General features: G+C 33.6%; 4 protein-coding genes and 1 pseudogene across 15 annotated transcripts; 1 reads left to right on the top strand and 4 right to left on the bottom strand.

Moving 5' to 3' along the window:
- Nucleotides 1-246: 246 nt before the first annotated feature.
- LOC137835817 (pentatricopeptide repeat-containing protein At1g62350) lies at nt 247-1,473 on the top strand. The gene is made up of 3 exons (XM_068644524.2): nt 247-707; nt 784-1,179; nt 1,276-1,473. The coding sequence occupies exons 1-3, from the start codon at nt 414-416 to the stop codon at nt 1,303-1,305; spliced, it is 720 nt and encodes a 239-aa protein (XP_068500625.1). The 5' UTR covers nt 247-413; the 3' UTR covers nt 1,306-1,473.
- A 238-nt stretch (nt 1,474-1,711) lies between these two features.
- LOC137835816 (uncharacterized) lies at nt 1,712-7,293 on the bottom strand. Its single transcript, XM_068644523.2, has 10 exons — nt 6,939-7,293; nt 6,389-6,539; nt 6,095-6,278; nt 5,476-5,546; nt 4,971-5,108; nt 4,793-4,884; nt 3,617-3,888; nt 3,158-3,243; nt 2,865-2,966; nt 1,712-2,132 (listed from the first exon to the last, which is right to left on the bottom strand). The coding sequence occupies exons 1-10, from the start codon at nt 7,049-7,051 to the stop codon at nt 1,971-1,973; spliced, it is 1,371 nt and encodes a 456-aa protein (XP_068500624.2). The 5' UTR covers nt 7,052-7,293; the 3' UTR covers nt 1,712-1,970.
- A 2,350-nt stretch (nt 7,294-9,643) lies between these two features.
- LOC137835815 (peroxisomal membrane protein 13) lies at nt 9,644-12,734 on the bottom strand. 2 transcript variants are annotated; one of them, XM_068644522.2, is made up of 5 exons: nt 12,454-12,734; nt 11,848-12,081; nt 11,406-11,728; nt 10,799-10,891; nt 9,644-10,198 (listed from the first exon to the last, which is right to left on the bottom strand). In XM_068644522.2, the coding sequence occupies exons 1-5, from the start codon at nt 12,476-12,478 to the stop codon at nt 9,977-9,979; spliced, it is 897 nt and encodes a 298-aa protein (XP_068500623.2). In that variant the 5' UTR covers nt 12,479-12,734; the 3' UTR covers nt 9,644-9,976. The 2 variants fall into 2 exon arrangements, with proteins under 2 accessions (XP_068500623.2, XP_090158144.1); XM_090302018.1 differs by having other exon boundaries at nt 9,644-10,495; nt 12,454-12,658.
- Nucleotides 12,735-14,591: 1,857 nt separating this feature from the next.
- LOC137835814 (putative purine permease 11 pseudogene) lies at nt 14,592-15,743 on the bottom strand (annotated as a pseudogene).
- A 174-nt stretch (nt 15,744-15,917) lies between these two features.
- LOC137835813 (protein NLP8) lies at nt 15,918-26,355 on the bottom strand. 11 transcript variants are annotated; one of them, XM_068644515.2, is made up of 8 exons: nt 26,037-26,343; nt 25,812-25,921; nt 25,457-25,709; nt 24,171-25,267; nt 19,576-19,620; nt 18,653-19,396; nt 18,044-18,167; nt 15,918-17,494 (listed from the first exon to the last, which is right to left on the bottom strand). In XM_068644515.2, the coding sequence occupies exons 4-8, from the start codon at nt 25,128-25,130 to the stop codon at nt 16,431-16,433; spliced, it is 2,937 nt and encodes a 978-aa protein (XP_068500616.2). In that variant the 5' UTR covers nt 25,131-25,267; nt 25,457-25,709; nt 25,812-25,921; nt 26,037-26,343; the 3' UTR covers nt 15,918-16,430. The 11 variants fall into 11 exon arrangements, with proteins under 11 accessions (XP_068500616.2, XP_090158522.1, XP_068500617.2 ...); XM_090302396.1 differs by having other exon boundaries at nt 24,171-25,263; nt 25,453-25,709; nt 26,037-26,340; XM_068644516.2 differs by having other exon boundaries at nt 25,650-25,709; nt 26,037-26,340.
- Between the last annotated feature and the right edge of the window lie 314 nt (nt 26,356-26,669).

The raw sequence follows: 26,669 nt of genomic DNA, 5'->3' as shown, positions 1-26,669 counted from the left end.
TAAACCTAGTATACTTATTCGTTTTAAATTTAAAAACTTTTATACGATTCTTTTCTGTTTCTTCTATACCGTAGAGTTAAAACTAAAAAATATTTATCATTTTCTATAATGTTAGTAAACAGTAATTGAACCATTCCTTTTTTATTAATCTCAGTATTTCATGTTGGCGAACTAAAAAAAACATTGTTGCGTCTTACTTTTTATATAATCAACATACTTCTTCAATAAAATGTCTTTTCTATGTATAAATATATCTTTATAATTCATTATATCTCATTGAAAATTCTATTGTGAATAGCAACAACTATTGTCAAATAAGCAATTCAAAAATATCGAATAAAAGAACATATTCATCTAAACCAAATATAAATTATATTTTGACTATTTTGTGAAGGTTTAGCATTTGGTTGAAAATGATTTTGAGAGTCTGTGAGAGGGTGGCGCTTTGGGGTTTTGAGCGGCGGTTTTCAATCTCGAATTTGAACTGCAACAGAGGAGTGACGGTATGCGGCCTCCGTTCAGGCTACAAAGCGCGGCGGCGCAAAAGGATACTCTCCAAAGAAAGCATTCAAGTCATTCACGCCCTTAAACTCGCCAAATCCCCCGAACACGTTCTCAACGCCAAACTCTCACGCCTTTTGAAACCTGACGCCTTAAACCTGTTCGACGAATTGCTCAGACAAAACCAACTCAGTTTATCCCTCAAGGCAACTCACACTGTCTCTTTCATTTTCAACAATCACCAATTCTTTTAATATTTTTTTAATTCAATTTGTAAAGTAGGTTTTCCACTTCATTCGCGAGGAGGTGGGGCATGATACGCTGCTGCAAATCTACGCCGACATGATTCTGTTGCTCGGAAGAAACGAGAAAATCGACATGGCGGAGGAGCTCTTCTCTCAGGTTTTGGAGAAGGGATTGAAACCGGACACGAGGATGTGCGGTGAGATGATTGGGGCGTATTTGCAAGCTGGGATGACGGAGAAGGCTATGGAGATATACGGGTCCATGAAGGAATGGGGTTGTTCACCTGATAAATTCACTTTCACTGTGTTGATCACAAATTTAGAAAGAAACGGACAACAGCAACATCAACAACTGCTGGAGTCTCTCAAACAAGACTGTCTTCACTATGTGGAGTTCCCTGATAAATTTCTTCAACAACTTCAACAAGATAAAGTAAGATTATGCATACGTACTTCATTCGTGGGAACACATATTTTTTTCTTTTCTATAAATAATAATATCATTATGTTTGTGTTCTTTTGTGTTCAGCCCAGAAAGAGACGTGTGGATCTTGTATGAAATTTTGCAACTTCTGCTTCAGGGTGGTGTTGGTGGCACTTGTTTGCAGCGAATAGTACTATTAATCTTGAATAGAAATCTTATGCTATAATGAGTATTATATGCTCTTGGAATGGAGAAACATTTGTAGTAGACTTTTACCTCATAAATCTAATGATCCTTTCCCAAGTTATAGGTGGTGCTTTTGATATTGATTTGAAAATTGGATTTTGTTTTTTGAGAAAAACGTTTTTGTACATGGTGTGGGGACGAAAATACTAACAATCCTGTTGAAACAAATTTGTATTTAACACTTTCCCTTTTATCATTAGAAATCTGATTACTGTGTGGATTCCCTTTTCAATGGGGTTCAATTCCTTAGTATAATTGAATTTGAAAACTATATGGTATGAATTGTACCAAGAAATGGCAAGGAACTATTATAGCCTGCTGACATTACTAGAATGTGCATATATAAAAAAATTAGTACAATAAAAAGCCTCTCTCTCTCTCCTGATTATTTTTGTCTCTCCTTTACAAGATATTACAAGGCAAAATACAGGTAAAAATTGGTCAAAAAAATTAGTTCATCTCACACTAAAGGGGAAAAAAGCTCGGATGGGAAGTGAGGAAAGAACCAGAAAACTGAGTGACTAAATACAGAAAAATCACAACTGCTTGCTTGCTCAGTTAGCTAAATGGCTGGGACAGTTGTTGAACATGCTGTGCCACATAAACGCACGAGAAAGTACCATCTCGAGCTCCTGGTGCGTCCAGTTCTTAGTTGGAAGGTGTTGAAGGAACATTACCAACTCTTGGAAATCAAGCTTCTGGAGCTGCTCTGACCACTGATAAAACAGTCACAGAGATTAGAAGATGTTCCTTCTCTACTACACATAACCAACATCACTGATAAAACAGATAATATATATTTATTCTAAAACGACTATACTATAAATGGTGACAAATAGAAAAATACATAAACAACCTAATAAACCATACTTAGGGAAAAGCATAACTAGATTATGTGCTTTTAAGTGAAAACAGAAACCAGAGAATAGATTTATTTAACTAGCACGTAGAACGTCTCCTACTAGACCCGAGGACTTGCAAGAAAGGGTAAGATGCTGCACATCAACTTACTGAAAGTTTATGTAACTTGGCATCCTAAATGGAACCTAATAAACAACGAATGGACAGTAGGATATTAACACTGATACGACCTACCTAATGAAGAAACACAAATCTAACATAGAGCTTCTCATTAATCTTTAGTTTACTTATGGCCACCATAATCATTAATCATCCATCACAAAGTTATGCTAGATTATACAGTAAGATAACATAATAGATCACAACTGTTTTTTTTTTATGGTTTTTAAAAATGCACAATATGACAGAAAGTGTTTTCTGGCAAAAAAATGAAAATCATAATTACCATTACCTACTGCAATGTAACAGTAGGGGGAAAGATGTTGACAAATGGACCAACAAATACTACCCCTCGAAATCTTGGCTACAGGATGAAATGTAATTCAAATAACTTGTATTGGTGAAAAGGCCAAAGCAAGCTGGCTCACCGTTAGAAGAAAACTGGCAAATATATACACAAGGAAGTCTGGTAAGGCATCTCCTTCAGCTAGATACGTGTCCCAAAGACGTGTGACCAAATGGAAGGGTACCTAATTGCATAAATCAGAGTTAGCATAAGCATAAAATTATGACAATTTTTTTGTACTACCCAATTCCTCTACTGACTAAATTTACAAGTTTTCAAGGCTTGATATGCAGCCAATGTATGATATATGCATGAAGTTCTTCTAGGGAAAAAAACTATTGCACTCTATGAGAAAAAAAATAGTTGAAAGCAAACCTCTCGAATTAGAAGACAGTTGAACCAGCGGAAAGCAAATTGAAGAAATTCCAGTCCTTGCTCCTCCATATGGCTTGAAACAGGATCTGGTGGAACTCAAAATTCAGTATCAGCTTCAATTTGAGATATGCGAATCATAATATACTCCCACATTTCAAAATATCAGTCACCTTTTAAAAGAAATTGTTTCATTTCATTAGTCAGTTGAAAAAAACCAAGTCTTCTAATTCATTCATTTTACTTTATTTTCAATTTTATTCTTATTTTCTCTCAGTATAGCTGCAAAGTGAAATACGAGAGAGCATTGATATAGTGTGACAGGATAATTAGTCAAATGTTATATTTTCCTAAACTGAGGTTTAACACATGTCCAACATCCATATTCAAAAGTGGAGTCTTTAAGTTCATGCAATTATAGATATACTTGAAGAAAAAACAGCAGTCCTGAGAAAAGGTTACCGTCAATCCTCCTGACCAATTCCTTCAACTTAAAAACAAGCCTTTGAATTCCGGGTTGAGCAAATGTATAATGGTCTTGCATGCCATCAAGCAACTTTGACAGACACCAATAGCAATCGGCCTCTACATTAGAGATTTGATCCGAAGATAAATCAGACATTGACCAATTATCTATGGCCCCTTTTAAGTATTCTGATAGGAAAACAACTAAAAATGGCGTAACAAGATCATTTATCCCCTGAACATATCCACTTGCAGGATGCCGGATTGCCCTGCAGAAAACCAGGAAACCAAATAAGCAAAAAACTTCTAACAATAGCATACTTCTCATGCAAGGATAAACCAGAAGAAAAGAATTCCAGAGTATTTGTCAGGGTAAAGATTGCTACCAATCCAATTGACAACTGAGTGATGTACTTAAAATGGGAAAGCTAGATTACAAAGGTTTACGGTGGTTCTATCATTTTTTTCCTATTTTCTTTTCTCAAGTTATTGCTCCAAATTACTATTAAGAAGAAACAGAAGCATACAATATCATAGCAGCCATTCTCATGAAAGTGCAATAAATATGCATCATAAGATAAATGGAAATAAATATATGATCAGTCTAAAAGTGAATGAAGGTAATTCATCATGTAGATCACCACCACAAGTTTTTGGAGGTTGCTTAACTATGACACGTAATAATAAATGATTCATGGCATATGCTAACCTACGGAATAATATCATCTGTTTACTATTGTCAAAAAAAAAAAAAAAAAAAAAGATTGAGTACAGAATCTGAAAAAATAGAAGCAGAAATCCCCATTCTAAGGTAGTGTTTGGCCCAACTTACTTTGGGATTCTCTTATAAACAAACTAGTTTTGGGAGCTTTTGACTTCTACTTCTCATTTTCCTACTTTATTTCAAATCCAAAGATCCAAGAACACGCAATACAAGAAATTTAAAACTTCAAAATGTTATATAATTATAAATTATCAAAACATTTTTAATTTAAAGCTCTTATTTTTAACTTTAAGTTTGAAATAGCTTTTAAGCTCAAATAAAACCAAGTCAAATTGCTACGTAAATATAGAGTAAGGTAAGAGCCTTATTTCACCTCAAAAAAATTCAGAACACAGAACACTAACTCAAAACTCAGACACAAAAAAAACGAGATATCAGTGGTATCTAACCATGTGTAAAGAATACGCTCCAATGATTTTTGAACTTGCTCTTGCTGAAAGAATGACACTTCAGGTACAGTTCTTGGACAATCAACAGCAATCTAACAATCATAAAATGAAAGTAGTAAAAATGAAGAACCTTAATTTTGCCACTAATCAGTTAGGAATATGTTACAATCGAGAATACCTGGCGAAGCATATTGATCTCATCATCTGAGCGTTCTGTATCAGGAATATCATAATACTGAGCAACAGAGTCAAGATACTCAAGGCGCTTTCTTCTCAAAACTCCTTCCCTTCTATCTGAATTAGTTGGTGCATATCCCTGAACTCCATAGTTCATCATTAAATTTTTAATAAGAAAAGGAGTATCCATACAAAACATGTGGTTAGCCTATTTACTTTTTAAAAAACTATAGGGTAAATACTCATTTTTTTTTTGTGTGGTCTTGTTTATAGTTTATATATGCAGCACCAAGATCCTTATGAAAGAACATTTCTGCAAGCCCACCCTCAATGATATTTTATTTCTATAAAAAAAGAATCAGATATCGCCAAAATAAAACATCGCCAAAATAAAACAATAATACACATTCCTTACAAAGTATAACCTAAACTCCAAAGTATGACTGATAACTGTCATGAAAGTACAAGCTTGAGTAAGATAAATGGCTTAAGATCACATAGCTTACCAAGAGAAGTCTCCACACTGTAGGACGCATGTAATCTGGAACACCACTCCAAGATAATTCACGCAATTTCTCTACAGGACAGATGAGGAAGAAATATAAGGCCTGAATCATTGGTTCATTGCTGAAAAATAGAAAACTAATTGGACATTGCTAATTCGTGATACTGCTTTCTCAGTTAAGAAGCTGAGGGCAGTTTCCCATTGAGGCTTTTACTCTGTGGAATAAAGTTATTAAAAGCAAGTATGGTTTGCACTCAAATGAATGGGATGCCAATTTTGCTTTTAAAGCTTCTCATGCTAGCCCTTGGAATTTCATCTCTCAAGGCTTTATATTCTTGTTGGTTTGTATTTATCCTCTTTCTCAAAAAAAATGTTTTCTAAAAAAAATGAGAAGCATGACATATGTTTTATAAAAGGTATGAACTACTCAGATTGTCTTGCAAAATTATTTTGAACCTTACAATTATAAAAATTATACAAGCAAAGGCAACTGTGTCATGAGGGTATTAATATGGGAACACGGCTCAGCTAAATATGACACTTCCACCAGAGTATAAAAGAGCAATGAGGAATCAGTCATTAGTGATATAAAAAAAATGGAAATGGAGAGCTTATAATACCTAATACAACCAACGTCCCAGAAAGCACCTTAGTGAACTTCACAACCCTGGCAGAATCTGTAGCTCTAGCACCCAATGAAGATTTCTGAACTTCTTCAGACAGGCTCTCTACATTGGATGCAGATACTTTTAACTTATTCTCATTGGGAGTACCAAATGATTTACTTGTACTCTGAGCTTCCTTCTGTGTAAAGAATAGAGGTTTCACTTGATGAAATGCAACCCATCATGAATCTCAGAGATATGTATGTGAGTATAACATACAACAATGAAAATGGAATGTACTAAAATCACCTCTACTCTCTCGGATGTGTGGTCACTTGTGCCAGTATCACTGTATGAGGAGCTCCTTACATAAGTTGGTGAGGATAAGCTTGAGTAATCTGGAGAACCAACCCTCTGGCTCAATAATATTTTACCAGGAATGTTACGACCCTTGAGTAACCTTCGCAAAGGAAGAATGTAAAATTATAAATTCCCATCAATTGTATATGGCATATGCTTCCATTGCCTTTACCCCAGCATTTCACAAAAACAATCCATACACTATGAAAAGAAGCCACCCAATTGGATTGAACGGATCACAATCACATCAAAATGGGGTGGTTACACCAGACGCACATAAACCATTCCTAAGAATTTCACCCATCGAAAATTCGTGATCCTAATGCGAAAAAGATTCAAAATTTCTAATGGGTTTTCTAAATCAAACAGATGAAAATATTAGGAAGTGAAGATCAGCAAATCCGGCAGCGAAATTCTCGAGATCGTGAGTTTTTGATAGAATTATGAGGAAAAATGAAAAGCAAGTAACTAAGTAGAGAGAAGAGAGGAGAATAGATACCCTTGAACATTTCTGAGGGTCTGGTTGAATCGGGAATCTAGGATTCCCACGGTAGTGTCTTTGCTGTGTTGGGCGTTGTTGTTGTTGTTGTCGTCGTCGTGGTTTTTCTTCATGGTTGATCTGTCGGAATGGAATCCGTGTTCGGTTTTGCTTGTTAGTTATTAGTGACACTTTGTTATTGTTTGAGAGCTAGTGAGTGACTACTGAATCTGTGTGTGCAAGCAACATCATGGTTCATGAATCAAAATTCTCTTTTTCTTTTCTTTTTGTACTAATCAATAATTATGCTTTTTTGTTCGTTTTTCTTCTCCTTAATCAATCACACACGTGAGTGCGCAAGAGAACAGAGATCCACAACTCCAATGGGGCAATTCTCTTAATTAAATTTCAGATTGAATCATAAAAATACTAATTATTATATATTCTAAAAGCTCTTTTAATACACTTTTAATTTTAAATTAAAATGTTTGAAATTAAAAAAATTACTTATATAGATACTAATAAACTCTTAATGAAGAAGTGTTAGTAATATATTTCTTAATATCGTACGACATCTGGTCCAACATCCCATTAAAATCGACTGACACATCAAAACAGAAGGTTAATGAAAGTAATCAATGATTAAACATAAAGTAATATACTCTTAATCATAAATTTAACATCCTAATCCGGTTCAATAATGAAAGACACATGATAATCATATAAATAGGCACAATTGATGATAAAAATCTGACACGTCAACATCCAGTACTAGTAACACTGAGTGTCAAACATCAAATTCTAACTTGAATGTCAGAGTGCCTTTTGTAAGTACCATCTGAACTTGAAGAATGGTGAAGTAGAAGGAAAGCACAGAGATCATTAAAGAGAAGAGCCGACCGTTGACTGAAAATAAAAACAATCGTTCTCTTAATTTCAATCCCGTTCGAGAACAATTAACATATTTTTTTAAATTATTAATCAAAATATATTGAACAATATAAAATTATAATGAGATTCATTATATGAAGTGGAATCCATAATTTTTGTAAGTTTTCAAATAACTTAAATAACTTAAAGCCAGTAGAAGATTTTTTATTTTCTTATTAACGTTTCCTTGGTCCATATTTTAGCCAAAATGAAGTTCAAAGTAAGATGCATTTTTGAGGTAGGACTACAATGATTTCTTTCTCTACCCTCGTTTAATTTAGCGAAAACTTGATTAAAATATTATTAAATATGAATGATATTTAAAATATATTTTTTAAATTATTTAAATTTAAACATGTCCGAAATAAAAAAATTACAGGGTAATAATTTTCATTACAAAATTTAATACAAATATTTTTAATATATAATTTTCCAATCACTGAATAATATATTTTTTCAAATATAAAATTTTATTTCTTTCTATCTGCAGTGTCATGTTCCCAAACATAATTCATTTACAAGAAATCTTCTAGATTGAAAAATCTAAAATAGTAATCTGAAAAGTTTTATTATAAATCTTTTAAATTGACCAATCTAAAATAGTAATCTGAGTAGTTTTATTACTGTGGAATCCAAAATAATATTTTTAAGTTATAGATTAATAAATCATAAACTATCTCTAAAAACCTTACTACACAAATATAATTTCAATTTCCAGACAATCCAAAATTAATTTTTTGCATTTCCAAACTGGTTTATCCAAAAATTATTTTTTTTATCAACCCATTTGTATTTTTCAGCAAAGCCCCATTTTGGTTACACAGCTGAAATTATACGATCAGAAATACAATACTCAACCTTTTATTTAACTTTTAAAAGAGTAGTTGGTCAGTGATGTTATCTTGAAATACTTAGAAATCACAAATTCCGAAAATTTTAGATAATTGAATCCGTAGTCTTCCTTACAAAGCTGCATGGAAAGAAAACATGGAAATGCAGAAAAAAAAATCAAGTATAACATGGGTTAAGACGTATGAATTCACACAGCCTTTTAAATGATTTGTCTGATCGGACATGTCTCTTGATTTGTCTGATCGGACATGTCTCTTAAATGATGTGTCCGTGTCGGATACGCATATTAAATACTGACATTCATCAAATTAAAAAAATATTTATTGGATTTATAACAATTTTAACACAATTCTGACACAATTTTTTTTAAAAATACATTAATATTTTAAAAATTCAAATTTATTGTAAATATTTTTATTATAGTTATAAAAATAAGAAACACCAAAAAAAACATCATATTTATATACATAAATCTTTATTTATTTAACTAAATAATAATTTATTAAAAAATAAAAATTATGCATTATCTTCTTTAAAAGTGTTTGTGACATAGTTTATAATATACATTTTAAAAACACTTTTTATTAATAGAAATATATTGATAACTTCAAAATCATAAATGGAATCCTTTAATATGAAGTAAAACCCATTCAATTTTTATTTTTTTAAAAAATAACAATAAAAAAATTAGATATTGTGATGTTAACATTTGCCTTTCCAAAGTGCCTAACGTTAGGTATCACTGCGAGTTCGCATTACGGCGTGAGAACGAACCAATTTTCATGAAAGAATTTGACTGCAACTATTAGGAAGAAATAATTAAATCCAACAAAAAACTTAATGAAGAATCAAAATTATGCATCAGACATTATTAAACCTAAAATTTAACTTAGACTTTATTAGTCATACGCAAAGCAAAGCTGAAGAATATACGAAAAGGAACGTAATTAAATGGCCCACGAAAATCTTATTGAAGGTTATAAAATATTACGTTATGGATACAAAATAATACATATAAGGAACAAGTATAAGCATCCTGCAGATTCAAAGAAAACACTTACAAGGTATAATGCAGAGATGGTATCTTATTTAAGATCTCCTTCCAGTAAAATCAAGACCAACGCAAGCAAAGAGAACAGAAAACTGAAAACTGAATTTAAAATCTGGGATATACACCACTTTGCAGCTTCAGTATCTTCCTTGTGGAATGCTGTCTGTTGCCTCTTCTTTTCAATGTATTTGGACGAACTCTTTTAACAGAACAATTTCTTCACTTATCATTGAGGGTAGTCATTTCCCCAAACATTGTCCCATGAACCACTTGGAGCAGCCTTTGGTGCCTCAATGTAATTTACATCTCCAGAAGAATTGTATGGTCCAGGCAGAAGCTGTCCATTTGGACCTGGTGGCTGAACCTTCTTGGACTTACTTCTAATCCCAAGCAAGCGCAACACAAATCTAGCTAGCTCTCCATACAATAAACCAGAGCGATCAAACAGCTGCAATAGAGATCAAGTAATCTTCTTAAATTAACCTACACTTATAACACAATAAAATGAAAGTGTTGTATACTATAGAATGAGTTCCCAGATTTAGCACTGTGCTGCAGAGAAATGAGTTCAACAAATGCAAAGATACTAAAATAAATATCACATAAGGTGAGTGCTTTCCGAGGAAATAACACAGCCATTAATCGGTGTGCTTCTGAAAATTGTGAGTCTTTAGAAAAGCTGGTAGGGACTTGACATTGGTTTTTCCGGAATAGGCTATCATTCACCGTGGATGACCAAGTACACCTAAATTTTTGTATGAAAGAGACTGCATCATTTGTATACCCTTTCTCATAATTTGGCAGCAAGAAATTATATTTCATTAATATCCAAAGGAGAACAATTTCACCGACAACATTATGTAAAAAAACCCAATCAAACATTATACAAGTGATCCTTCCCAAATATGAAATTTCACAGCAATTAAAAACATGACCTTCCTTTTTCACTGGATTATCATTCCTCCAACAGTCATAGAAGCTGGGTGGGCATACAATTAGCAAAAAGACAAAATTACATAAAAAAGAAAGAGAACGACAAATACAATACCTGGAGAAGTGCAGTCATGAACAGATGGAAAGCCTGCGTGTTCTGGTCTATAAGTATTGATATTCGACCAAAAAAATTAACCACACCTTGCATCTGTCATTATATGCAAAAAAGGTTTAAATAACATATAACAAAAAATCATATGCATATTAATATAGATACCTAAATATAATATTCCTATGCTGCTTATAATAACCATGCACTTTAAATACTAGAAGCTTCACTATGACCAATGATGCCCAGCTACAAAAGATTAGCAGAATGTTTGGAATCACTTCTTTTTCGGAAGTTTCTCAGAAAGTGGTTAAAAATAAGCAAACACTGAGATTATCCTTATTATCATAGTGTATTGTCTCACATGGCTCATAGGCACTCCTAACTAATAATGCCAAGATTGAAACAAAAGATTTCGGTTCTTTTTGCACAATAACATGCAACACCAAAAAGTGAATCACAAACATGAATTGCTAATAGTAAAGAATTAAATATGACTTAAAAACAATCTAATCTAGCAAACCAAATCGGGAGAAACAATGACCATTGTTCATTTTCATCAAACACTCCTAAGGAAGAAAAACTAAATTAACCAAAGCATCATATCACTCACCACACGTAGGACAGAAATCCAAAATCCAGGTGGGGATGGAGGGCCACCAAATGGATTGTTGGGATCTTGATCTCCATAAGGACCACCACCCATGCCATAACCACCCATTGGGCCCCCAAGGCCACTGTTATACATTCCCCCTCCATACATCCCGGACGATCCATACATGCCACCATACCCTCCCCTGTACATACTGTTACCATACATTCCTCCTCCCATTCCACCATAAGAAGATCCATACATTCCTCCTCCTACTCCACCATAAGAAGATCCATACATTCCAGATCCATATCCTGAATTATAATTCATTGTAGAACCATATCCTGCATATATTACAATGATAAAAATAAAAAGGCTCATTAAAATAGGCAAACAATGAATTCCCAAGCATAGAGAAAAGTTTACAGCACAACATATTTTTCAACAAGGAAGAAGCAATCACCTCCATATGTGTTATTTCCATAATTCTGCTCCCACGGCCTTGTGGGCACGGGCCTCCCAAGAGAATTCCTGTTAACAGCTGCAGTCCTGTCAGAACCAGAAACAATTTCCCCAGGTTTCGCAGTCCCAGAAGCCTCAACTACCTCACTCGTGTTGCCAGCTGACGGGGGTTTAAACGGCACTGGCCCAGACGAGGAACCCGCTTGTTCCCAGGGCTTTGGTGGAGGACTATTTCCTGCCACAAAAATTTGCACACAGCCAAAATATCAGAAATTTTTAGCGCCATACTTCGCATATATCAATAAAAAGGAACCCTTTTGAGAATGGTGAGCAAAGGTGAAATTAGGGTTTCAAACGAAATTAAAAACTAAAATAAATTAGAATATAATCGAAGCATGATTCGATTCCAGTATGAGGCCAACAGAAAGCAAACTCGTTTTCAGAATATTCAGATTATACAGGCATCAATTGATGAGAATGAATCGGACAACAGATCGAGGGATTGTTAATTACGTGGAATGCGAAGGATTTTAGGGTTTGGGGAAAACAGAGACATGAAGAATATAAAAAAGAGTGTTTGATAGAGAATTGGGTGAAGAAGACGAACCTGAGGGTTGTGGTTTATGAGCCATGGGAATTGCAGAGAGACGGCATATAAAGAAGCAGTTTTTCTATGCTGAGGTTTAGCTCTTGGCACCCAACCCAATCGATTCGGGTGGCGTTGGCCTTACAATTAGACGGCGAAGAAGGAGGCGCGTTTTGTTTGGCAGAACCTTCTTAATTTCATCTTCTATTTTTCTATTCTATATTCTAAAGTGGGACCCAACTCCTTCACCTATGTAAAGCATTTCTCCATCTCATCCAAATCCCAATCCCATTCCAATCTTCTTCTTTTTTTCCTAAATTCACAAATAAATCTTTCATTATTTCACAAAATTTAATATATTATCTCTACATATCAATGAAAATGAAAAAAAAAAGACATATTCTATCTCTATTTTTTTAAAAATAAAATTCATTATAATAATTGTACTGGAACTGCTAAAAATTGAATTGAGGAGACTGATCCATTTGATATTCCGATAAGACCGATCGAACTAACACAAAATATCGTGGAGTGGCCTAAATTGAACTCGTTGCTTTTATTAAAATAATATCATAAGTAAGCAATCTCGTCAAAGCATAATTAATGTGTTTTAATGTATAATATTCTGACCTCTTTAAATACTCAAATTTACTTACGCGGTATCTCTTATAATATTTACATACATCTGCATAATATCCCTAATTATATCACATAAATGTTCTGCGTAATATTCTAAGTATATCCATAAATGTTCAGCGTCATATTCCTATTATATCACAAAAATACTCCAATTTATATACACATGATGTTCAGATTTTATAAAAAGATACTTTGATATGCCTCTTTAATATCTAGAGAAACCAGTGTCAAAGGTTCAAGCACATGAAGACTTATAAATACATGATTACTCCCAGGGAATACTTTCAACTCAAAACATTATATTCATTATATACATGGAAAATTATGTTCTTACTCACTTCAAAATGTTTCAAGTGGAACTCTCCTATTCCTTAAGAGCTTATTCACTAAAACTTAAAAGTTCACCCAGATTCGGACCAATCTCCAATCGATGAAAATATAATTAGTAACTTATAATGTATTATGTTATTAAAATATCCTTAAGTAATTTGTAATGTGGGTTGTTCTTAAAATTTGTCTACGGTTAATTTTAGTATTTGAATAGTTTTTTTTTTAATTTTAAAATAAAATTAAAGATAAAAGTATAAATATAAAATATGTGTAAGGGAGTTTTTTTTTTTATATATCTTTATATATAAAATATAACTTTAACTAATTTATAATTTTAATTTCATTATAATTTATTGTTTTATAAACATATTTTCCAATAATAAATATTTTCATGTTTGAAAATTAAGTAATATAATAAGATTCCAAATAATTTAAAAATTATATGAAATTTTGTAAACATGGCCTAATTAAGAAGGATATGAAATTTACATTCAGTAGAAAAAAGGTTAATGAATTTTTAATTTAACTAACTTTATTTGACTATATATATATATATATATATATATATATATATATATATATATATATATATATCCAAGAGTAATTATAAGAGAGTTACAAGACTGAATGATAAAGTAGAGAAACTTTGGATTGATTCCTCTTCACACCCATGGAGTTGAATTACACTAGAGGTAACAGTCACCTAAATCGTATTTCTAATAACTTATTATAGAATGCAAATTATATCCATGCTCAAAATTGAATTTCTTAATGTTATCTTATGAAAATGATATTAAACATGTTTTGAGTTTATATATAAAATTAGTGAGTTTTGATTCTGTTACCTATAAATTTGTTTTGTTATTTATTTATTTACATAAAATTTAAAATAATTGTTTTTAGTTCTTATAAAATGTGTATAATTTAATTTTAGTTTTCGTAAAATATTTTTCTTTGATTTTTATCCTTCTAAAATTTCAAAAATACTATTTTTAGTCTTTAATGCTCATTTTATGACATAAAAATATTATTTATTTTACAAATTTTAGAAAAAAAAAAATTAAATGTCATATGTGGATATACATTTCATTAGAATGGTTTTATGTCATCGTATTTAATTCAAGAATAATAAAGTTATTGTATTACAAATTTTACATATTTATTAATATTGATATAAAAAACACCGAAAACTTTTAAAGGTATTAATTTTAATAAATATTGATTTTGGAATAAAAAAATTGTTTATCAGAAAGAAAAATGGTACTTCAGCATAGGTATGAAATGGAATATTCTGAACAAGCAGCAGCATCACTCTGAGACTTAACCAAAGCTTGTACATGTCTTGCCTTTGAATCATCAAGATAATTCTGATGGATGTAAGAGACAAAACCCCATAGAGCCAAAATCAAAGAAATTATCTTGACTCCATCTTATCATAAATCTATAACAACAACAGCCATAGGAGTTTCAGCTAAGTAAACAGTATATTGGAGAAGATGGAAGACACTAGGAAGATCAAGCCAAAATCACCATTGGTGCTTCATTTCTCCATGCAAAGTACGTCACTACTTGAAAATATGCCTATGATATGATAGAAGCACCAGTGGCAACGAGTGATGTGAAGATTTGCATCTCCAAAACAACAGAAAATGTTTACTTCTTCAGAATCTTCTGCGAATCTCCAAGGGTACATAGAAATCAATAATGTACTTTTTCCCTTGGAAAGATCAGATGGTTCATTCGAGTCTTCGTTAGCAGCAAGGGGAAAAGCAGACAAAGTCAGAACCATTGTAGAGTTTATGATAAAATCTGTGAACTTTTGAGCAATGATAAAACATGAGAAAACTACATTAAAAGCTAACTGTGATGCACAAATCAGCGAGTAGGTAGAAGCTGAGACGTATAAGAGTTCAGTGGAGCACATCATACTGCAGCAGCAATTGAGAATCCCAGAACAAAACATATCAAAACAATAATTTCGACGGAAGGTGTAACGAAGTTGAAGCCTAGAACGAGATGGGGAAGGCAACAGTTTGAACTGGGGTAGCTATCCATTTGCTATTTTCACCCTGATCATTGTAAATCTTCCAGGGATTACAGCACCAGATTGGCCTAGTTAAGAAAGGCTATGCTGAGTGCCACAAAAAACCACCATTGCAGTCCCTGGAAGACATTTTTCAGGTGCAGGAAACGGTTCTTCATTATCTGTAATTTGAAGCGACATTAAAGTTTGGTCTTCTTCTGAGTACTTCAAAAAGAACCGCTAGAACATCCAATGAAAAAGTAAATCGTGAAGAAGAAAAGTCCCATTTAAACTCAATAAATAGGTACATCACTCTGCACATAAGTTAGTATTTGAATACGGGTATGCCAATGTTCATTCACATGGAAGAATGAATTTATATAGTATACCCACTGATAGAGAAAAATCAAATTTTCCAAAGCCAAAGCAGAGCAGAATTATCGCTTCCAACTAGAGGTTCATGTTATTCGTCTGTCATTAGAAGTCAAAAAAGAACCAATCACCCAAATCTAAAGTAATAATTCTTATAATCGCCTTGGGGCAGTACTGAATTAGTTATTGTTGTAGCCACGTGACTTGGATTGTCCTCTTTTATCCACATAATCATATTTTACCTATATTATGTCATGAGAAATCAATCAATTTATCTATATTATCTATACAATTAGAGGGTGCGATCACAGCTTTGCAGAACTGTTTACCTCAGTGCTGATTTCTGTTACTACCACTACAAATTTCTATTCTGCTGCTATTTGTTCGATATGTACATAACCATGTATTTAACACGCAATACTTCCAATGAGCCGCATCTTCCTATCTTCCAAAAAGCTGTTTAGAAATGATAATTTGGCAATGCACTAAGTTTGGATAAATGACGCTTTGTACTTGGCATAGGTGGCTTGCGGCTAAGATTCAAACTCCTCAAGATGCAGAACCTTAATGGAAAAGCTAACATCATCTTGTCAAAGCGAGACTTGAATTTTCTCATCGAAGTCATCTGCCACATCTATGAGCTGCCTCCCAAGTAGCTATTGCTACTGCCAGAACTGCTTAAAATGAGAGGTAAATCACGAACAAGAAACCTGACGTTGCATGTACCAATATCATCCAATATTTCTAGACACTCTTGCAAATCGGCATCATTCACCAACATCACCCATTCCTCCTCATCATCTAGATATTTTAGCTGGAATGAACCAGTTTGTAGTTTGAATCTTGCTGCAACTTCTTCATATAAGCTGAAACAACCAGCAGATCGATCAAACTTAAAACGAATGGTGTCTTCTCTATAGATAGCTTTGACAATTAGTTTTGACCCACTGTCAACGATGGTTGACTTAACATTGGACTGATTCTGGTTCTTGAAGCTCTGAGAACCTGACGAAATGCTATGCATCATTGAACCAGAGCCATTAGATGAGTCTGTCAAGCTTGAGGAACTAGGGTGGTTAGGTTCAACAACCCCAGCATCTCCATCTACACCAATGTGCATCTGATTGCCAAACAAGGAATTTGAACTCTGGCCACGAATACTGCATTTAAAATTTTCTACTCCCAAACCACTCTTGTTCAGAATCCATTTATCCTGTTCTTTTGGAAAAACAGAACCCAAACAAGCTTGTTCAGGACAATCCTGCACCTTGATGCAAAGTCTTTCCATTTTACATGACCCATCATCAATTGCCATTGATTTTGAATCTTCACTACAACCAACGGAAAAAGCATTGGTTTTCTTCAACTTTTCGTCCAACTTAAATGCAAAATTCTCAACTTCACTACAAGGTGCAGGTGGTACTGAGACTGATTTTTGTGTAATAGGTGCGGCGTCTTTTACAATACTTTTCTCAGGAAACAGAAGACTTTTATGTGCATCAGTTTCCTGGATGGTTGACCCTCCTGCCACGAATGCCCCCATAGAGGGATCAAACTTCAACCCTCCTTCCACTCCTTGGACAGAGTCGAGCACAGTCTGTATCTTCTTCAGTGATCGATTCACTTTATTAATCTTGCGGGATGGCCACCTTGAAATTCCATGTTGTCTGCATATCCTTTTCAGAGTTGTTGGGCAAACTGGTCAAAGGAGAAATATTTGTCAATAGCAAAATTGTTTCAATTAACAAGAATTTCCTTTTCATAAATACTAAACATCTCTTTTGGACAACATATGGAATTCTTTATTTAAGATAGAACAGTTGTATCGCATATCAAGTAAAATCATCTAACGAGGATGCTATTGAATTGCACTTTGCTTTGAAGGTAGGATACTGCAAGTACCACTCTTTAAACACCCCTATTGTATCTTTCAATACAATACTGACAATTGAATGCTTCAAATTAAAAGATGCTATTTGCAATCAGCACCATTTAAACAACTCCATCGTAAAATGCATGGTGATATGCACTCATTGTTTTCCATACGAAATAGTAACTGGAGAAGAAAAATGAAATTCATAATATCTTTAACAAGGTATACAGCTCAAATGATGGTTGAGATTGGCCAACATAACCCAAAAAGTGTAAATCTGATAAAAAAAATTAATAACAGTCATCTTAATCCAAAATAAATAAGCCAGGTCAACGAATATAAGGAAACCAGTATAAATAGTGTTGGAATCTAACCACCGATGTTTTTTGCTGCATCCTTCAGACTACCCGAAAAGTACTGTTGGAGAACACTCAAGCTAACACTCTTCTCTGAAGTACTTCTATTTTTCTGGACCTGTCTTTTTGTTCCATTTCTTCCCTACACGACAAAAAATGACTCAGGAAATATTGGAAACTGTTACACCACCCATAACTTCTAAAGTTGATGCATAAACTATATCAATTTTTTTTCTCAATTAGCAGAGAACTTAATCACATAAAAAAATGAAGTGTAAAGAGCATTCGGTATTTCTGTTCCTGTTATCTACTCCACAATTCATAATCACTTGCAGCACATGTGTCCTCAAATGGAGCAGCAATTTCACATTTAATTCTGCCATTATATCACTATAATAATAAATTATTAACAGCCAATTTTGGTTGACATATGCAATATTCTTGGTTAACAATTACCAGAAATATATGAATATTAAGAGCTTTAAAAATGTTTATTATATACATTAGGTAGCCATTCATTTCAGGAGGAAAATTATTCGCATAATTAGACATTAACAAGAACATGCTATTACAAAATTTGCAAGATAATAAAATTCATTTATTACGGCCAAATAATAGCATGTGTACCTGGTGAGTAGAAGGCTCAATTTCGTTGTCTCTTGCGTTAGTTGCCTTCAATGACATCATTGGGACAGAATGACAGTCACCATTTTCTAATGGTACTTCAGAGTTTCGACTTGACAAAGGAGAAAAACAGGGGGCATTTTTCTTTCCAAACCCTTCTTGTGAATTTTCTATTCTTGATAATTCGATATCTGAAACTGTTCTCAAACTACTACAAATTCTCTGCATGGTACCTGAGAGATTGTCTAATAAAAGTTGCTGCTCTGAACCCCCTTTCATATTAACAGGCAGAAAGAATTCCAATATGTAATCATCATTATTAGTATAAGTACTCCTTAGCCTAATTGCAACTGCAGCATTCAAATTATACTTGCGTGCATGGTGGACAAGTGGATATTCACTAACATCGTATGTCTTCACATCAGGACAAAAGAAAGGATGATTTGATCGAAGAGCCTTCCCAGCTATGCCTTTCCCTTCCTCAAGAGGATGTTCTGTGCATGCACGGACAAATCCTTCCAGTGCTCTATCAGTTATATAGCAAGCAGATTCTTCAATGCAGAGTATGCTTTTTCCACTATTAGTTGAATGACCCCCTTTAATTATCCTTGTAGCTTCACCTCTTGATCCCTCAGTGTAACAACAGGGAAGCCATGTCAGTGCCAGTGGTAATCTATGGGCATGACAGACAGATCGTAACACATCAACTATCTCAGTCAAAGTAGCCTTTTTGTTGTTTGAAAGACACTGCAGAAGAAGAAATAATATTGCAAGTGAAAAATACAGATGAAACCACATCTCAATCCCCCAGTCCCTCAAATTAATATTTGAAGAATTTTCGCTCAGCTTGTTTTTCCATGCTGGTCAATTAAGGTGGCCAGGTGGGGGAATATCAATAGGCAAAATAAATAAATTCACACACATACCTGGGGAAGACATCGAAGAGGCTTGACAGTCCTTAAATTTACAAGCTGCACAAAATCATGATAAATACATTATTATTACTACTTGCAACTATAGCATAATGTTCAAATTCATAAAATATAAAAAGAAAGGTTACATTTTGTAAAAAATTGAAGAGTTCATGCATAGAAAAAAAGGGTTACTTTTCTAAGTGATTGAAGAGTGCATCCATAACTGAATTGACCGAGATGCATGATGGTCTTCAAAAGATCTTGGCAAAAGTTGAAGATGCTTCCCAGTCAAGTGAATATAAGATACATTTTGAAATTACTCAAACACTTGAGTAATGCGGTCTATTGAATACTTCTTTTGCCTAAATCCTCCATCCCTTCATAAAACCAAGGAACTAAGGGTGTTCAACAGATTGGGTAACCCGATGATTCAATCCAACCCAATAGGAAACAAACAAATTGAGTTGGATTTTGTTTGTGAATGGGTCAAACTCAACCTAATTCAAACTAACTCAATCATCTACCGGTTTGGTGACATGTTATGAATGTATGATTAGAGACCTAACCTAACCCGAGAATGTTTTATTTTCATACAAACATCTATATTGCATATCATCATTTAAAAAACAATAAATAGTTGATTTACTACAAGAAGTATTGGCATATTTCATTTAGTATAATAAGAAAAAAAAACAATCTTAGTACAAAAACTTTTTTTGTTAGTTTTGATTGAACTCGGTTAATAATTGAGGTAATTGAGCACGTGTTTAGTCTTTAGTAATTGTAGCGTGTGTTTTTTAAGAAAATAAATAAATTAATATGCAATTAACCTTGAAGGGATCCATTAAGGATTTTTAGTTTACAAAGCAAAAAACAAAGGGTAAAAGACTCTCTTCAAGGTTAATTGAATATTAAGGTTAATTATCCTTTTAAGAAACACATGCGGGAATTACTAAAGACCAACCACTTGCTCAATTACCTCAACCATTAATGGATTCAAACAAAATTAACGAAATTATTTTTTTTGTATTAAGACTACTTTTTTTTTCTTATCATAATAAAAATGAAATATGTCAATATTTACTGAACCTGACTATTTACCCTTTAAAAAACATTCCATCTTGATAAAGATAGATAGTCAATCGCATCAACCCTAACCCTCTAATCACCATCAGTGCCCACACCTTTGTTCTCCCACACTAAAACTCGTGGTGGTGCATCATGGCCTCCGATCTAGCACCACCATAATGCCCCTCATCTCTCTCAGTCAATCTCGTCTCCCTCAAACATAAACCACGTGGTCATCGTCAATGACGATTTGGTTCTCAAAAACTTCTTCATCGAAGTTAGCAAAATTGAGAAGGACAACAAAGTTCCTGGATACTTCTCTCACTTTGCTACTCACCCCATCAATATTTACTATTTTGTAGATTGTCATTAAGTATTTCCCCATTTCGAAATTGTTAGTGTAACATTTTACTATTGAATGTATGTATGCATTCTTTGTAATGCCTTTTATTCCAATAGATACATCCTATGTATTCATATTTAAATTACATCCTATGTATTCATATTTAAATTCAGATGCTTCTTTGTTTTCCCAATAATCTTCCTATATTTATAGGACCTTCTCTAAATTTTCAAATATGGTCTTTTTAAAAATTGAACTTCTTTTCTCCCAATGCAACATTATAATCTTGTATTGTATTGTCTAATTTATATAATTTTGGTTTTGTGACATGTGATCAATGATTTGTAATTGTTCTATAATGCACAGTTTTTCCACACAAATGGAAAGGAAAAGTTGTGTTGGGTCTACCACTAGAAGTATGTATGACTCAAGTCCTATGTTGTGGGAACCACCAACTACACCCTCCGAAGATCTTACTTAACCTCCATTTGAAGCTCAGTCACATCAATGCCAAAGGTTCCTACACAACTAGGGTCAAGAAAACCTGCTATAAGACCCCTTCAAGGGTTTTGGTTCATTACAATATAGGGTAGATGATAATGCATTTTGCAAGTATTGTGGCAAGCCATATAAGGCTAACACTAAAAAATATTGAACCACTAACTTGATTAAACATCTAAAAGGTTGTCTTATGAACCTTAATAGGGATGTTGACAGGAAAAAAAAATACATCGGCTATTGGAGAAGGATGAGGGTGACCTTAATGTCATGAATTCGAAACTTGTTGAATTTAACCAAGGGTGGACTCTGGTTGCATTTACTAAGATGATAATAATTAATGAACTTCCTTTCAAATTTATTGAAAATGAAGGATTTAGTAAGTTTATACAAAAAGTTCAACCCTATTTTAAAATTCCATCCCATGTGACTATTGCATGCTTGTATTTAATGATGAAAAGGAGAATTTGAAATGCTTGTTATCTAGCAATAAACATATGGTTTTACTTACAACTGGTACATGGACATCATTCAAAATATGAATAATGTGTTTTGACAACTCATTATATGATGATGCATTTAGGTTAAACAATAAAATATTGAAGTTTTTGTTTGAAAGTCGACCACAAAGGCGAAACCATGGGGATAAAATTAGAGAACTGCTTAAAAGGATGGGGGATTGCAAAAGTTGGTTGTGTAACAGTTGATAATGCAAGTGCTAACAGTGAAGTTATTGCATATTTGAATAGAGGTGTAAGTGTTTGGAATGGTCAAACTTTGCTAATTGAAGAGTTCATGCATATGTGGTGTTTCACTCACATTTTGAATTTAACTGTGACTGATGGACTAAAGGAAATTGACTCTTCAATTAATAAAACAAAGGTTATTTGCACGTTTGTTATGTTTTCCCCAAGTAAGTTGGCTACTTTTAAGAAGTGTGCGGAGGAAGTTAGTTTAATGCTATGTTGTGTCTTGATGTGCCAACTACATGGACTTCAACTTATTTGACGTAAGAGGATGCTAAAAATTATGAACATACCTTCTACCAATATGAATATGTTGAGGTTGTATATGTATTTAATCTCCTTACTAATGAAGGAGGATGTCCTAAATTAGAAGATTGGAAATGTTTATGTGTTTTTGTCAATTCTTTGAAGCTGTTTTATGAAGAAACACTTTCTTTTTCTGGTTAATTGTATGTTACTATTAATAACTTCTTTAAGATACTGGTTAGTATTCATAAATCCTTTAATAAATGGAGAATAGCAAGGGGATACACTAATACAAAAGATATGGCATTGAAGTTTAGTAAGTATTGGGAGTGTGCTAAGATTAACTATCTCTTGTGGTTTGCATCACTTGACCCATGTTTTAAATTTGACTATATTCAACTTTGCTTCAAGAAAATGTATGTTGTTGATAAAAGTAAAGAGATTGCGCAAAAATTGGATGATCTCATAGAAAATTGTTTCTTGAATATGCAACAAAAGATCCTATTTACGTTGAAAGTAGTACTTGGAGTACTTTGGCTATAAAAATTGCCTCTAAACTAGCAAATATTCCAAACAATGGTGAATGGTGATGATGATTGGTGGGGATTGGGACGGTCAATTTAGAGCTATATTGGTCCTTCTTGTGTCTATTCACTTGAGACTGTCTTTAGTACGAGAGGTAGTGTACTTGATCCCTTCAATAGTTCTTGAGTCCCCCAACAGTTGAAGTTTTTATTTGTACCCAAAATTGGATCAAAGGTGATAAGCATTTTGTTAATGATTTGGGAGCTTAATCACATGATATTGAAAAGATTGAATTGGGTATGAAAACTGCTATTGACTTTTCTTTTTTTCCATTTGTTTACAATGTGAATAAGAATTAATATTTTGTTCTAAATGTTAAAATTGTTAGAGTTATATGGCTTAGCATTAAATATTGCTACTCTTAAGACTACTACTACTACTAGTAAGAAGACTCTTATGGCAACTGAAAACAATAGAATAGAACCACTCTTTAAGGTAAAACTAATATTGGCTTTAAATTTTGCACATTGCATGGATGAACTTGATCTTACTAGCAATTCATTATATTATTTTGTTGTTTTGTAGTGTTTGGGGCTTTGGGCAAGACTTCATGCATAGGTAATGTTATGGCTTTTGTTGGTTTACACTTTAGATTATATTCACTATTATGTCAATATGTTGTTTTGCGGTTATGACTTGTTAATTTGGACAAATTTTGTTGTATTTCCTTTTATGCTTTGAAATAGTTTGGACAAATAGTGTTGTGGCTTCATTGATTTGAATCCTTGAATTAGTTTCCACGCTTTGTGATTGACTACTTGCATTATTGCTTCAATTAGATTGGACAAATTGTGTTTAGCTTTATTATCAAAATATACTTGTTTGACCATTTCACTATTTCAAAACATTGGTCCAACCCAATCTAACACAAAAACTTTTTATTGGGTTGGACCATGGGTTTATCCAAACTCAACTCAACCCAACTCAACTCGTGCATAACCCTAAAAGCATCCTACTTCCACATATATTTGTAATAGAGGAGCAACAAAATGAGCGTAAGGAAAATTCTGAACTTTATGGTGAAGGTCACCAGGTAAACTGCCATCAAACTCATTCGAAATGCAGTGAGACGGACAGAAAAGTGCAGAAAGGTAAGTAACAGTGGAAAAAAAAACAGTTACCTGGAGTGCACGGCAAACAATTTCAAATTCTCTGCTGAAATCTGGCTTTTCCTTTGTAGTGACAATTTCCAGTACAGCACAACATGACAATTCTGAGTGCACATCAAATATGGGAAATGCGATTGATCCACGAACATGGTGATTAACTGCATGCTCAAACCTTAAATACTCATTCATACTGTAATAACCAACATTTGACGTCCACTCATGAACTTTGGAGGTAAACACACGACCAGGAAGTCCTAGGAAACAATCAGATTTTCCTTCTGCAGAAAATGTAAATGTCCTGGACACTTCACGATATCCTGCAAGCATTTGATCTAGCAAATAAGGTTGTTCACTCGTGCTTAAGATTAATTGATCACCATCCTTAATGGGCACCCAAACTTGTGCCAATATTCCCCCTCCAGCTGATTCCTTAAAGAAGGACAAAGCCCTCAGCATTCTCTCATCGAGTGACAAAGCAGGTGGCCTGGACATTATATAATTATCTGCGACAGAGTTATTAAGATGTTGAGGAGAGCCATTAACCTTTAGCTTAGAATTCAAGTTATTTGCTTCATTTGCATCACTTAAGAAACCAAGTAGGGTGTCCATTTGCTGACACGCAACTTTCTCCCCATAAATGGGAGAGCTTTCCATATCATTGTTATTTCTTCCAACTTCTGACATATAGCATTGCCCATTGTTCTGTTGGACTATATTGAATCCATCAGGCAATGAATATGATAATGAAGCAAATGACGGAAGCTCATTAGCCAAAATCTGATCAGATATGGATGGGCTGTTGCACAAACCAGCATAAGTATCAAAGCTCATGAGCTCTGAGAAGCTATTGGACATATCCTCTGATATTGAATTGCTCATTCTAGCATCTAACGATGTTGATCCCACCAACTGAGTTCCGGAAGATTGCCAATCCCCAATTTCTCTTCCCTTGGAGGAAAAAGGGTACTCCATATTAGGGTTGGAAATCAAACTTCTTGGAAAATTTATCCAATGTTAGAGTTCCTCTGAGTAAAAACTTGCAGGAGACGTTGCTCCCATGTTCACCAGCACTCTCGAAGTCAGTAAGTTTGTCTACTCAAATTAGCTACCTTCATCGATCAAGCAAATTAACATCAGCAAAAAAACGCAAAAAAAAATAAATTACAATTCGATAATTAGAAACCTACAATATCACAGGATACGCGCAACTGCACTAAAAATATTTAAAAGAAGAAAAATAAAATTTCAGCTGTTTAGGCAAAATATTAGAAATCTAATATCAGTATGCATATACATACTTGGTATTTACTGATTGCACGAGCATTTTCGTTGAGTTGATTTAAAGTCCTTTTACAATCTCGACAACACATATTAAATATTAAATATTAATCTAACACCATCATATCCATCTTTGTAACTTATTTTCTACAGTCTTCACACTACCGAGAATCCGGATCCATGAACAACAACCTAAAGCCGGTGTTCCCATACCTCAAAGCTATGCATCCAAACCCCAAAGAGAATTCCAATCTACAAAACGGCACTGCTGAACTAGAAAAATACAATTCAAACACACACCTTAAAAACAACAAGCCATTAAAAAACTAACAAAGTGAACTCAATAACAATGAACTTAGTTAGGGTTCCCAAAACCTGAATGTTGAGGAATAAAACGGCGTAAGATGCAAGGGACACAGAATTTGAAAACCTTGTGAACGATTGCCAAATTGCGAGGGGTTCGAATCCTCGTTATTATGTGTGAACTGTTAACATTAAAAAAAATTGAGATAGAAAACAATTTTGAGAAAGCAATTGCGGATTGGTAGCAGGAGAACCCTAGAAATAGGTTTGGTGAGAGAGGCAGCGAGTGACACCGACCTTGAAATCCTCGAGCATGACGAAATCTGTGTTCATAGAATTCAACAAAAGAGGTGCAAGCAACTCAGCTCCGATGTGGACGCAGAGAGAATTTAAAATTCTGGAAATGGAAATAATTTAAAAGAGAAACGAAACTGTTGCTGAAAAGAAAAGAAGACAAAAGAAAGAGAAAGTTGTAAACGGAATTGTTTGGAGGGAAGTAGTAGAGAGGGTTTTGTTTTCGTTGCTATAAGTGGAAAGACGGTTTTCCTAGCCGTTCTCACCCTTGTACGGCGTTCTTAACTATGTCAACTCACTCGTCTCTTCCGTTTTAGATCCCAATTTTTTTATCAATATATAAAAATATAAACTAATAAATATCTCAAATCGATATTTACTCTCGTCTTTTCTCGTGTACTTTATTCAAATTATAAAAAATAATAATTATGAAATTTTAAATAATTATTTTAACATCATATTTTATTCAAAGATGTAGGCATAGGAATCGAAATCAATAACAATCTAATATTTTTTTTAAGATAAAATTGTGACAGAGATTTAATCTATTCAAAACAATAAAATTGGTGACATGTCACCCCACGATCTTCTAGTCTAGAGTTTTATTAATAATTTAAATTAGCTTTTTTTACTTAA

The sequence above is a fragment of the Phaseolus vulgaris genome, chromosome 5, assembly GCF_051622355.1.
Source record: "Phaseolus vulgaris cultivar YP4 chromosome 5, ASM5162235v1, whole genome shotgun sequence".
NCBI classification, from domain to species: Eukaryota; Viridiplantae; Streptophyta; class Magnoliopsida; order Fabales; family Fabaceae; genus Phaseolus; species Phaseolus vulgaris.
The sequence above is the reverse complement of the archived record's forward strand: the minus strand, read 5'-3'. Positions and strand labels throughout refer to the sequence as shown.